The 14,613-nt window shown below is 38.0% G+C and overlaps 2 protein-coding genes across 2 annotated transcripts; one reads left to right on the forward strand and one right to left on the reverse strand.

The window, feature by feature from the left end:
- Window positions 1-184: 184 nt before the first annotated feature.
- Window positions 185-4,312, reverse strand: LOC103452508 (probable protein S-acyltransferase 6). Its single transcript, XM_008392009.4, has 6 exons — window positions 3,750-4,312; window positions 3,374-3,654; window positions 2,980-3,162; window positions 1,979-2,287; window positions 1,208-1,441; window positions 185-1,125 (listed from the first exon to the last, which is right to left on the reverse strand). Exons 2-6 carry the CDS (start codon window positions 3,515-3,517, stop codon window positions 673-675), a joined length of 1,323 nt encoding a protein of 440 aa, XP_008390231.2. The 5' UTR covers window positions 3,518-3,654; window positions 3,750-4,312; the 3' UTR covers window positions 185-672.
- Window positions 4,313-11,066: 6,754 nt separating this feature from the next.
- LOC103452509 (probable 3-beta-hydroxysteroid-Delta(8),Delta(7)-isomerase) lies at window positions 11,067-12,915 on the forward strand. Its single transcript, XM_008392010.4, has 4 exons — window positions 11,067-11,308; window positions 11,954-12,100; window positions 12,226-12,334; window positions 12,425-12,915. The coding sequence occupies exons 1-4, from the start codon at window positions 11,149-11,151 to the stop codon at window positions 12,699-12,701; spliced, it is 693 nt and encodes a 230-aa protein (XP_008390232.1). The 5' UTR covers window positions 11,067-11,148; the 3' UTR covers window positions 12,702-12,915.
- The last annotated feature ends 1,698 nt before the right edge of the window (window positions 12,916-14,613 follow it).

Below are 14,613 nucleotides of genomic sequence, written 5' to 3' on the forward strand. Positions count from 1 at the left end.
TCGGTAGAGTAACCTTCAAAAATGGCTTGTAAAAAAGGTTGTCCCCAGCACCTGCGTAATTTGCTCGATCTCTAGCAGAAAAGGCTTTGGCATTTTCGGTGAACACACAAGCAGCATTATCTAGACATCTAGCTGCTACCCTTGTACATTCTCTCCTACCTTAGAGTCCCGAGTGCCTCAAAGCTTTAAGACATAAAGTTCATCTATATATTACACAGTTTTTATAGGAGAAGTGATTACATATGTCTAATTTCTGGGGGAACCAATAGTTTCAGTTTTTCTCAACTTAAAAATGGAAAACAACTCACATATACGTCTATGGACCTTGAACCCTCGCATGAACCAAAGCCACCCACAGACCTCTAACCACAATGTACAGGCTCTTCCGTGATTCGATAAAGAATAATGTATAGAGTAGATGCAGACCTTAGTTTTGCTGAAAACGTTATAGCACTACACTTGACCCAAAGTATCCATAAAGGCAGCTCGATTCTATGCAAGTGTATCTTCCTATTTAAAGAATCAGAGCCTTCATTCCTACAACAGAAAAGGATTGTGACATCATCCTTCCTGCGTGGAGTTTAGCACTACGAGTTAACCAAATACGATCCTCCAGGTTAGCAGCTATTATCTTGGCTGTAAGAGCAGAACAAACAATTTCTAACCAATAATTTAGCTCTTCAGATCAATACTCCCTTCAATTTTCTGTCTGCCTGTTGAACCATGTTCCATTCCAAACTCCGCAGCCAACATTTGTATATCAGGTGAGCTCTCCCAGTTGGCTTTGTGATCCCAGTTTGTATGTCTTGGCTGGGTCTCGCACCGCTGCAATCCACCAACACTATCAATCTGAGTCTGTATATCCTCCAGATCTTCAGCAGCAACAGCTTGTCGTTTTCCCATTTCTATGTCAGAACTTGCTTTGGGCATCTCTGGGCTCATGGGATGGCCTGATGGCATTGAAGTGGTGTAGACAGAAGAAGTATCACCCTTGACCACTTCCCTGAAGTTATGTTTAGATCTTGGAATTTCAGAGAAGAAGACTTCCGCAACATTGCTAAAACACCCACGATTGTAAGGGTTCGTCTTCACGTTGTACCGGTACCGAAAGTTTTCATATGTTGTCTGTATACAAGTGGAAATTATCTCTAAGAGAGATAAAGAGAGAGGGAAAACCAAACAGAAACAAAGGTAAAGAGCAATGAACCTGATTGGTGAGAATTAAATAGAGATGGAATCCTGTGAGACCTCCAACAAACCAAGCAGCTCCAAATGTATAGAGAATTAGAGCTCCTGAAACAGGTGACTTTGATAAAGCTCTCCAGAGACTGCAATGGTAATAATCCATTATCTTCATGACGTTTACCCAGCAGAAGGCAAAGACATAGAGACACAGAACAGTCGTGGAGGACACAAACATGAAAAATAATCTGTAATTCCTCTGTAAAAAAAAAAAAAATTAACAGTGTAAGGATTATAAAAAGATAACAACGTATCAACAAAGACATTAGTGAGAAAAAAACTCAAACAAGGAGAGGAAGCATAGATCATGAATGCAGGAGTATGATTATATGCAGGGCAATGACGTAAGCTAGAGATGAATCGAGTGTTGGAAACTCACCCCCTAGATGCATGAACTGTTCAAATAGTGAGTGAAAGAAAGACATTCATCTCAGCAAGTCACGATAGACAGATACAACTAAGAGATTTGGTTGATAAAAGCATAGCACAAGGAGATAACATTGTCATCAGTCTTTTTTGAATTTTAATATGTATATGTGTGTGTGTGTGTGTGTGTGTTAATTTATTTGCACGGGAATAATTTAACCTAAAATTCAAAAAAAAAAAATCTGAGAGAGCTTCTTCTGCTAAAAGGTTACACCTCACATCATATTACAAAAGATAAACACAAAGTTCAAAAATAGAATAACTAAGTAAATACAAGCGATAATGTTAGTTCAATCAAAATGAAGCATACTTTGCCAATACATTGCCCCACCCATGGACAATGGTGATCAAAACGCTCAACGCAGTTGTTGCATATAGAGCAATGAGAGCAGCGGGGTGGGCGATATAGCATGCATGTTTGACAGTATTTGGTTTTAACTATCACGCCATTAATGATAACTTCTTTTGTGGGTGGTATGCCTGGAGGTCCATTCTGGCTTCCTGGCCAATCAGAAGAGATACTAGAGACATAGCCGTCATCTTCTGGTTCTGGAGGATGCAAGCTACGAGGAATAATGCCAGGATCTCTTGCAGATGTAATCAAGAGAAGAATAACAACCTGCACTAGTTGATAGGCCAAAAACCTTCAGTTATAAATACATACAAAAGTAACCTTCAGTTATAAATACATACAAAAGTTCACCGCTGCAAACAACGTAAATGCTCTTTAAAGAAAAGTCGAGCAAATAAACTTCACAACACCAACTTTATCAAAATCATATACTAACAGGTAGGACTGACTCATTTAAGGGGTTCCATCAACCGATGAGTTTGACCAGGCAGGTCTTGTTGCCCGCATATGTCCACAAGTTTACTTCTTTCTTAGTGTGGCGCTATGTCCCTATGCCACACCAAGTAGGTGGTGATTGTGCTGACCCTCAGGTTTAGGTGGAAAACCCATCCTTCATGGATGAGTGGAAAAATCAAAACTTGACCAACATCAACACCATGTGCAGAACATATTGTGATTTCCCAACATCTCTCCAAACCAATGAAATTACCGATTGTGTCTGCCTTAAAGCGGAAATAAATCTTTAAGTACTTATGCTCCATCTGAGTTTCAAGCTTACATTATCATATTCTGGTGTCCAAAATACAACAATATGATAGTTAACTCGAATAAACTTTAGTAATAAAGTTACAAAGTATATGGCTGGAAATTTCTCCTCTTTTCTCTCATTTTCCTCCTACCGTGACATCTCTGATAGTTGTAAGAATTGAAAAACAAGTCATCTAAGATGAAGAACTCACATATACTGCTAATACAGGACATATAGCCACAATAAGATTGCCAATGTAGTTCGGGAATTGATGAATTAGTCCTTGTGAAACAAAAGCGCAGAACAGGATCACTGGAACCACAATTAGGGACACAGTAAGGATTAATGACCTCGAATCTGGACCCAATATAATTCTTCCATTAAAGCAAAATTTCTGCAAGAAATCACACGAAAATGAGTTCATTGTAAGGTCCATCTTTTACAAAATTCAATCCAAAGACAGGTCAATCTACGAAATGCAAGAATTATGAAAATTAACTGATAAATATATATATATATATATATATATATATTTGTATTCATTTTCTGTTGTTTTTACATGTAATGCAATTGGAATTTGACGTTTTTACAGATTAATGACCTACATTGTTTCCTTTCCAAACTTGATAAAGCCGCAGGGACGGGCCAGGGGCGTCGATAATCCGACGGTCGGAGTCAGAATGCTGAGGAGGCAGAGCATTTCCGTACATTCTTTCCTGCTGCGTTCTGACCATGTCGTTGTTTCTCATGGCCCCTCCCTCCCTATAATCCCTCCACCTCAATGCATTTGATTCCAACCCACCAGCCACCGTACGATCCGCCGCTCAAACAACCACCCCAACCCTCAACGCCCCAGCTCGGAAAACACAATGCCCGTCGCATCCAACTAGAATCAAACACGCCCATATTAACAAAACAAAAACTTCTCCAAAAATTCCCGAACCGATACAAATTTGTCAAAAAATGAAATCTTTAACGTACCTTTTTGCCAGTTTGAATTTTTCTTTTCTGGGTTTTCGATGAGGAGGAGGAGAGAACCGAATCCGAAGCTCTGTCGCCCTAAAAGTGTACGGGTTTATTTCAAAATTTTCAGGGGTTTTCTGTTCAATGCATTTGATGAAACGCCATGAAAACGAGCAGCTGGGCTGGAAATCGGAAAGTGGGTGCGGATCGGGGACGAGACTCGGGGTGGGAAACCGGTTGCCTCCAAACCCAAAGAGGTGTATGAAGAGGGTGGATACTGATTACAAGTCCGTCCGAGAGGGACAATGCTCTCTGCTCCCGTGGCGATTTCCCTCCCAACGACTCGGTTCGCCGTTTTTTCCGAATATTTTTCTTTTTTCTTTTTGCGCTCTTTTTGTCTGTTGAATTTTGCTGTGTAATTTTATTTTTTGGGGCAAAAAAAAAGAGCTTAGGAGGATAAAGGAACGAGGGCAACGTGGTATTCGCCGGAGCTTTCTCGTACTGTAGGATGTAGTAGCTGACTCTGTCTTCTGCTACGAGGATTGGAGCTTTGTTTTCCTGCTTGCCACGAGACACCAACTAAAACTAACATGAAACAAACATGCTATACATACCTCTTCGCTATAGCCCATGTTGTTACGCTCACGTCTGCTCACATTTATCTTTTTTTAGAGAATTTTAACGAAAAATTTATGATACTATTCATTTTAACGAAAAATTACATTTTTACACTATAAAATCAATCATAGTATTATTTATTATACCATTTATTTTGTCTTTATTGTTAAAACTCAAAGTTTTCAAACATTTTTCATTAATTTTTTTTTTTCTATTGTTACTAAAATTGTCATTTGATCGCTACTAACATATTATTAAACGATGATTAATTTGTTTAACTTTTTATAGGCATTAATTTGTTTAACTTTTTATAGCCATTGTCGTTAAATTAGAATATAGAAAATGAACAAATCCGATCATGATGTATAAACGTTTGGATGAACAATATGCCCCAAGTATGGTCATTGATTAAAATTTGTAATTAAACCACTAATTAAAGTGTTTGATGAATGCCCACTTTAGTTGGGCCATTTGGCTTGGCATGCCGCTCCAAGGCATCTTTTTCCTTTAGTTTTGCTTTGTCTTTTGTCTTTATCTTTTTCTTTAATTATATGATTTGATTTCACATATTAAAAAAGCATAAGATACGTTTATAAGGCTGCCCAATGTATCCATTTTGAGCCTACAAATTTCAGCGGCAAGCCGGCAAATCACTTTCCTAAAGTTGTCAATGTTTTTCTGGTTAGGCAACCTTTATTTTTTTTTCATTATTTTTTAGATTGGCTATAATAGTACGTGTTATTCAGAGATACAAGTTTTATACAAAATTTAATTCTTGCATAAGTAATAGATTTATTAGGTTTTTATATGCAATATTTAATTGCTTTTTCAAACCACTCAGTAACACGGGATTGGATCCTCTCCTAAGCTTTGCTCAGGAACCTGCTGACCAACGCATGTGGCATGTTGGATTTTGATCCAACTACTACAATTATTATAACTTTTGAAGGGACCTTCTGTTTGTAGCCGTTTGATCAAAATTCGTGCGATGGTCAAGAGGCTCCTGAGCTTGTGCTCAGGAGAGGATCCAATTCCCAGTAACACTACCATGAAAAAAAAAATTGTATTCTTGGAACATGTTACATTTTCAAATTGAAAAAATGGTTGGAAGGCTTGAAAACTAACTCATTAATCTTTAATTCTATTTAATTCTATATAAGCATACACTACGTACCCTATATGCTTATATATGTTACCAAAGTAAATTGTTTTACAACAGTTTGAGGTATAAATTAAAAGACCAAGATATTTATCATATTAGACTTAGGGTTCATATGGAATCATTTCTGTAGGAAGTGCTTATGCTTATACATGGTTTCACCAGAAACATTTTGATTATTCTTTTATTTGTGATATTACTACTCTAAATTATAGTGGGTTTGAAATTGAGACACGATAAGTTGGAGAAGAATATATGGCCTAATTACCAAAGCATTTGCAAACATAAAAATCTAAAGTATTTCTTAGAAATTACTTTAAAATGTTTGAAACTAAAAGTGCTTATTCATTATTCAAAAGAACTTCGAACTTTTCTTTATTAAATGCAGCTGATAAAAAACGTTTTTAGTTTTTAATAACAATCTCAACTAGGCGTTTGAAAAGAGATCCAATCAATTTTTGGGATAAGTTTTGCAGTAAAACTTATATATATGTTTTAACAAAATGTAGATTTCTTGGTTGGTAATGGACTAATCGTTGGTATTAACTTGGTATATGATGTGAGGTGAAGATCCAAACTCCAAAGGGGAATAACGAAAATAAAAGGGGAAGTAAATTAAGGAAATGAGGGAGTGAGCATGTCGCATGTAGAGGTAGATTTTCTGTCCTCTCATTTTTCGTGTCTTTCTTTATCTTTTTATTTTTGTGGTCATAGTTAAGTCACGTTAATATTTTATATTATTATTCATGTTTGTCTTAATATCTTTATAAAAAAATATAAAATATTAACGTGATTTAACCGTGATTGTACAAAATAAGAAGGTACGAAAAGACACGGGAAGTAGGAGCGCAGAAAATCTGCCTCATGTGGCTCAAAGCCTGAAAGAGAAAAGGCTAGTCAAAAAGCAATTCCACGATTGCGGCTCCTTTCCGATTTCCGATGTGCTCCCGAAGAATCTGAAGTCCTTTTTGTGCCCCTCGCTCTCAAAGCAACGAAATAGATAGTGAACTTATATTCTAATTAACTGCTTGATCATTCTATTCTTCTTATATTTCTATTGATTAATTTTCTGTTAATTATATCCAATTCATTATTTGCAGGGATAAAGACCAATTATCATATGCTTCAGTGACTTTTTGGGCAGCCTTATGCTTTTCAAACCACTCCTTCTTAATGTAAGCACGCAACAACAGAAACTTGTTCATAAATTCAAATATAGTAGTTTTAATTAACAGCCCACCTGATAACTTCTTTTGTTTTGTTGGGCTATTCTTTTTTTTCTTTTTTTTTCAGTTTTTAGTTTTTATTTGTTAACTAATTTCATTTTTCATGTCAAATAGATAAATACTGAAAATCAAAATGATTGTTAGATGAACCCTTTAATGTTGTATTTATTTATTAGTGTGTCTAACATGAAGGGGATAATCACTTTGCAGGATGCAAACTTTCGGGCCGAACAATTTGCATATTACCTGCATATGATATAAGAATTCCGATAGTTTCAGATAAAGACAATAATGATCTCGCGCCCAGGTTAACCCATCTGATCTAATGTTAATATCTTGTAAACTAGTTTCTCTAAATGTGCTAACGAGAGTGCGGATAGGCCTTTTTTCACTCCGTGCATATTTTGATTACGAATAATGCATCTGTATGCATAATGGCATTTCCAGACGAAAATCCAAAGGACTCATTCCAGTTGGTAACTCTATGGTGAAGCATTGGCGTAGCCAGGATTTTCAAATAATGAGGTCATGATTTCAACAAATAAAACTACATTGGACCATTTCATTGAGCACCTAGTAAAAACGTAAAGACATAAGCTTTATTGGTTCTAAGTTCCATTTAAGGTTTTGATATAAAGGCCCCCAACCAATGTTGTAGCCAAGATTTTTAAATAATGGGGTCATGATTTCGATAAAAAAAAAACTGCAGTGTACTATTTCGTTGAGCACCTAGTAAAAATATGTCAATTCTTGCCAACATCTGCTTAAGGCTTATGCCAACATATGTCAACAATTACTATGATACGTAGAGGCTTGTCAAGGATGACTACAAGAAACTGTAGAGTAATGTTGAATACTGCAAAGGCTTGTCAACTGAGGCATTTCATTCGAGCGTTTTGTGCGCACAACAGAGTCGGACACAAGAAGAGAGAAAAGGAAGACAAGATAAAAAAAAATAGAAGAAGAAAAAGTAGGAGAATGCGGTTGTATTTAGTTTGCCCTAGCTGTTTATAAGGTCAAATAAAATACACATGCAAATATATATCAGATTTTAAAGTTGTTGGAGTCATGAACAACCAATGATCACATGCTGGCTCTGCCACTGCGGTGAAAAAAAGCAAGGTCCAGATAGAGGAGAAGTTGAATCTGTCGGAGAAAGCTAGGAGACTGGTGATGGAGCAAACAAGATCGGCATTTTTATGTTGTTTCTGATGTACTTGATACAACATCAAGATCTATCTCAGAATTTGGAATAATTAGGAAGAGAGAGAAATAAATAAATTCAGTATGTTTAACCCTAATTCTACAAACCATGCATGCACAATGTGCGTCGTGATGTAGTATGTGTGCGTCTATTGAGGTTATAACAGATTCATAGTCAAGTCTTTTATAGTATATCCGCAAATTCAAGGTTCTAAAAGACGCTAAGTGTTAGTTGAGAGACGGGCTGGGGCCTAGTACCTAGGTGGGCTAGTCGGTTTTAAGTAAATTTATTATATATTGTGTAAATAAGTGTCTATTTATACTTAGAAAACACATGGTTGTATTGTGATACATCAATTGCAAAATAAAATAATATATACATTATAAAGTATTATAACATATTGAAAACATAGGAAACAAGCATATAATGAATGTTAAGTATTTAACAAGTCTCTTACATTTTATTGACAAAATAAAATGCAAATTGAAAGTTATCAATTTTCTGTGTAACAACCCATCTTAAATTTTACGTTTTAATTAGTTAAATTTACGAAAATACCCCTAACGACTGAAGCATTGACTTTCGTTGACTTCTGCTTATGAATTTTTCTTTTAATTTATTCACGTTGTATTTGTCGATACAAACGTGTGTGCATGAAGGAAATCGAAATCGGAGCTAAAACTAAGTTTCTACGGATTTTTGAATGTCAAGGGCATTTTGGTAATTTCATAATTAGAGATATTTCTCCATCATGAGCTATTCATGGGGTGACACGTGGCAGGATTACCCCCATTTTTTGGGGTGTTCCTTTGTATCCCGAGACTCTCCCTCTCTTTTTTCTTATTTTGTTCCCTACTTCTTTTTTATCTCTCACTCTCTCCCTCTCACTTATTTCCTTCCTTTCTATGCCCTATTCCCTCCACCCTCTCCTCTTCATACAACCACAAATCACCACCACGACCACCTTATTTCTCCCGCATAAACCACCACCACGAAGCCTAGACGGAGTCGAGACCACCATTGGATTCTTTCTTCCTTACTATGCACATCGACCCCTTCACTGTGTAACCCTTTTCTCCGGCGAATTCTCACCATTTTCGGCGAAGGTAAGCCTCGAAATTGGTCATTATCATTGTAGATTGTGTTTAGGTTCACGATTAGTAAAGTTTGGGGTGGTTTTGGTGGTGTAGAAACTCGGAAAATACAAGGGAAGTCACTGTTTAAAATCTGGAATTTCGAAACTATGGTCATTTGGCCACCTTCTAGCCATTTCTTCGACCAGCTCCGATATAAGGGTATGAATCTCTTCTCCACAACCTAACAACATTTTGGCTTTTGAATCACTTGATTTGGGCTCGTATCAAGCTCGGAATGAGCTTTTGAAGTTGGAGGAAAAATCTGGAAAAATTCCAGAAATTTGAAGAAGGCGAGTACAAGTGTACTCGCGGCACGTGGGGTTGTCATAGGGTGGAGCGTGGAGTGCACACGCCTCCACGCAGAGGCATTGTGCTCTGCCGCCTTTCACGACAGCGGCTAAGGCAGCGCAGGAGAATTTTCCGACGACCCTATCTCAGCGGGTGTGGTGGCGCGTGGTGGAAGCCGAGATCCCTCGTTAGGTTTTTCGACATGCCGAATCCAAATCCGCCGTCCGTTTTTCCAAATTCAATCATTTTAGTAGAGTTTTAATAAACGGTCCCTATTTGTGTTTAGGTGCGTTGGTTGGAAGTGACCCCATCCTCCCTAGTTCGATCAGCTCCCCGGTAGCGGAATATTTGTGAGTGGACCCCTTCTTAAATTGCATGATTTTCAATGCTAGGATTACATTCATGAAAAACATGATTTCATGATTTTACGTTCTATGCATTATTTATAATTTATTTACGATTTATTGAATTTACGTTTACGAAAGATTTACGAACCATGGCTTTTTAGGCTTAACGAAATATGATGGATTCATGAATATGAATTTATGTTTTCACATGATTGATTTATGATGGTTTATGAGATGACGCTTTTAGCTTTTGAGCTTCGATGATTTGATGTGAAAGATATGTTTTATGTTTTCTGTGCTTATTTAGCAAGTATTTATACGACACATACACACACGAGTATGTATATGACTATGGTCATAGGACATAGTCGAGGATATTTATGACATACTCCTAGCTTCACTGACAAAACCAGTGTCGGATAGCTTCACTAGCCACGGCTAGTGTCGGTGTGTTATGTTATATTTCTTCTCTAGCGTAACCCAAAGTCGTACAGTTTCACCCTCGGGTGGTGGATATGCCTTCGGGTGACTATGATACCCCTAGTTGAGTACTTTATTATTTTGGGTTTACGAGCTTTCTTGGATTTGCCTTTGGGCAATTTCGGTACCACTTTTAGATATGGTTTTATTATCTACAAATGTTTTTATGGTATGTTTGGGTTTTCAGAAAAACCTAGTATGTAGTATTATATATGTGTTTTCAAAACAGAGGGTTAGTATATTCAGAAAGAAAATGATTTTCTTATTATTAATTTAGTATTATTATTATAAACTTTGGTTCACTCATCTTTTGTTTTGCACCTCCTTCAAGAGTTAGAATCGAGGCATACGATCCCAGCGTCAAGGCACTCTCGCATAGGTATCTTCAAGTCTTCTCAATGTAGGACTCATTCCTTTGTTCGTACCTTTTTTTATAATAATACTTTCGTAGTATTCTTGATTAGTTGTATGCTCTCTTTTGCATAATTCTTTATATTTGTGTATTTTATTTAATTTCAGTTACCATTATCACTTGCATGCATGTTAAAATGGATTTGTCATCCTCGGGTGTCGGTCAACATGTGCCTATCCTGGTATTTAGGGATATCGAGGTTGGGGCGTGTCATTCTGTCTGAATGAAAGTCGCGACCTAACATTGCCTAGGCGGGTTAGGTGGGCGCCTAAGCAGTTTTAAAAACACTTTCTTAATTTTTAGACGTTTAGGGACTAATCGGAACGGTAGTTAGCCCCAATTTTTAGAACATTGGGTAATTGTAAGGTTTGGGAGGTTTGTGAGATCCATGGATATTGGGCCTTTATCCCAGCCATAAAAAGATTGTGAGATCCAATCTAAAAGAATTTAAAAGGCAAAAAGGAAGACAGTTGGCAGCCTTATCACTCATTGTTTTGGAGGTTTGACTTGCATTTGGGAGACAGAGTGTACCAGGCAGCGAGTGAAAATGGAGGGATCAGACTCTGGGATTTATGGGAATCATCCGTACGCCCCGAGGGATCTAAAGCTACCCGGATTCGTACCCGGATTTCTCTCACAGTCCACCATTCTTGGCGTCTACGGCGTCTCCTCCCTACTCGTCGTTTCCCTCACCTGGCTCTTCTCCGGTACTCCTCCTTCCACTCCACTTCCTATCAGATCCAAATTTTGTTCAGCTCAATTCATTTCACTTCTCTGCACATTGTAATTTGCTCTAGTAATTTGATGCGTGAATTGGGTTTGTGTACAGAGCACAGAAAGTTGAGACTTTTGAGGTCCAAAAAGTTCATATTTTTTTTCAACTTTTTTGTATGATCTCAAATTCTTTGGCTTGATTTTTGAATGTGGCGATTAAATATTCTACCTTAAACTTTTAATCTAAAGTGCAGAAAGAGGGGGATTGGAACTCGGGTGCATAGAGGAGCACATCCGCTCTAGGCAATGTGGCTATGCCTACTTATACTGTTATTACTGATTACATCCGCTCTAGCCAATGTTGGTACACCCGTCTGTGGTGATTACTGGTTGTTAAAACTCGACAAATCTCCAATAAGGAAAACCCAATAATTCTAGTGTGGCATTTTAGTTCTTGGGTTCGTTTTGGATTCATGCTGTGTGCTTGTTGATTTGATGTTTTCTACGTCTTGGCATTGATAATTGAATGCTATGTAGCTGTAGATGTTATAGTTTTTGTTCAAGTCAACAAATTTGACATTTTGAGGGAGACATAGGAATGCCTCAATCGACATGTTTTACTTTTTGCTATGTACCAGGGAGGTCACCGAGGAAATCAAAACTTGAAAGATGGCTAATGTGTTGGTGGGCTTTCACCGGCCTTACGCACTTGATACTCGAAGGCTATTTTGCATTTTCGCCCGAGTTTTACAAGGATAAGACTGCTTGTTACCTGGCTGAAGTTTGTAAGTTCTGTCTCACATTCTTTCTTAATCTATAAGATTAGCATTGGATACAATTTGCGCAGTTTTATAACTGTTGGGGCTTGTTGGATTATATAGTTCTTATGCTGATAGATAAAAATTGGCAGGGAAAGAGTATAGCAAAGGTGATTCAAGATATGCAGCGAGGGATGCAGGGGTCGTTTCTGTCGAAGGATTAACCGCAGTTATAGAAGGTCCCGCTAGCCTTCTTGCAGTGTAAGATTTTGAGTTTTGATTATCACAAAGTTTATATTGCTGTGCAATGCAAAATTTGATATTCTGAACACGATTTCTGATTCTTGGCAGATATGCAATATCTAAAGGCAAGCCATATAGCTACATACTTCAGTTTGCCATTTCGTTGGGTCAGCTCTATGGAACTGCTGTATATTTCATAACAGCCTACTTGGAAGGTGACAAATTTGCTACAAATTCGTTTTACTACTACGCATACTACATTGCTGCAAACGCCTCCTGGGTTGTAATACCGACGCTCATTTCCATCCGCTGTTGGAAGAAGATTTCTGCAGCAGTACAAGTTCAAGCCCAAGGCCAAGACCAGAAAAAGAACAAAACTCGCTGAGCTTGACTCCAGATCATTAACCTTTTAAGAAGATTTTTGTGGTTTCAAGTTATGCTATGGCTTCATCGAAATAATTTTGGATCATGAAACAGTCAATCAAGTATTTCAATCTGTAAAGACGATATTTTTTTTTGGAGTTTTGACCCCAAAGATTTACAAACGATGAATGGTTTCTTGCACTGAGATTAATTGGTATGGATTTGATTGTTTGATACTGCTCATATGTTCGGAATCAGCGATAGGTGTAATCTCTTATGTGAGTTTGTAGATTTATTACATTTTTATGGGAAGGCTAGGTTCATTGTGTTAATTGACTAGGTACTTTAGTACCTATGACATCGAGTGCCCTTGTTTTCGGGGAGAAACTTGCATACCACCAGGGCCCTATACACTCGTTGCGTGTATTCCCGGGGCCACCAAGACTACCCTGTTCCAGGAGTTGTGTCATTACCATATTTTCTCTTCTTCCAAACAGCAATGAGAGACAAAAACCACGGACCTCATGACTGTAAATCGCAGTTGCTCTGTTTTCCAAATGTGCAAAGGGTAGTCGTCATAGTCTTGATTCTTTGAGGGAAAGGACTAGCCTAACCTCAGAACGTCACCATGGCGTTCTAGATCAATGATACAATGTCATGTGTTTTAATTTTCTCACATGTTATTATATCATTGGTCCATGACACTATTGTGATCTCCTGGGGTTTCGTGAAGTCCCTCTCCTTGTTGAGAGACTAATGTGCCTCTAACATCTGTGTTAACATTAAGGAATCCGCAATTAACTCTGGTGGCCTGTTATCGTATAATCTGTTGGTATATGGTCCAGCCCATGATCAATGTTCTAGATTATTCTAGTAAGCAAGAGATGAGGCTGGAGCTTGCTAGACAATTCTAGCATGTTATTAAGTTGATGGAAGAAGCTAGAGAGTACTAGCTTCCTTGGTTGCAAATGGAAAGATCTAGACGCTACAAGTATGTGGCTAGTCTAGATTTTTCTATGCTAGAGGTTTGAAGAATACACTAGAAACTAGTAGAATGCCAAACCCTCACCTATAAATATGGGTGTGATGTTGTAGTGAAACAACAAATCAAGAGAAAGAGTGAGTAGCAAAGGATCAAGTCCAAAGCTAGAGTTCCACTCCAAGAGTGAGAGTGAGAGTGTTCCACTACACATTGTGTGAGTGAAGTTTAGAGTGATAGAAAGTGTGTGTTATACTTTCTTGTATCCATCAAGCCTTGTCTTTGGCTTGGTAAGACTACTCTTGTTGTATTCATCTTTTTCATATAGTGAAGATTGATCCTTGTTTGGTGGACGTAGGCATAAATTGCCGAACCACATAAATTCTTGGTGTCCATTTTCTACTTTACCTTGTGCATTCTCTATCTTGTAGTACCGACATTCCTAACAAGTGGTATCAGAGCCAGGTTGGCTCGTACTGCGAGATGGAAGGAAGTGGCACTATGATCAAACTCACCAACTCCAATTGGGTAACATGGAAGCCAAGGATGGAGGACATTCTCTATTGCAAGGATTTGCATGAGCCAATTGAAGGAGATGCCGCTAAGCCAGAGAGCATGTCCGATGCCGAGTGGAAGAAGATGAATCGCAAGGCTATTGGCACAATTAGACAATGGGTGGACGATAGTGTTTTTCACCATGTGTCTAATGAAACCAATGCTCGCGAGTTTTGGACAAAGCTTGAGTCCTTGTTCGAGAAGAAGACTCCAGCTAAGAAAGCCTTCTTGATCAAAGAGCTCATCAATGTGAAGTACAAGGATGGTTTAAGTGTAGCAGAACACTTGAACAATTTCCAGAATATCATCAACCAGTTGGCTACTATGAAAATGACGATTGAGGACGAGCTACAAGCGCTCTTGTTACTTGGATCCTTGCCAGACAGTTGGGAGACCTTTG

This window comes from Malus domestica, chromosome 13, assembly GCF_042453785.1.
Source record: "Malus domestica chromosome 13, GDT2T_hap1".
Classification (NCBI taxonomy): Eukaryota; Viridiplantae; Streptophyta; class Magnoliopsida; order Rosales; family Rosaceae; genus Malus; species Malus domestica.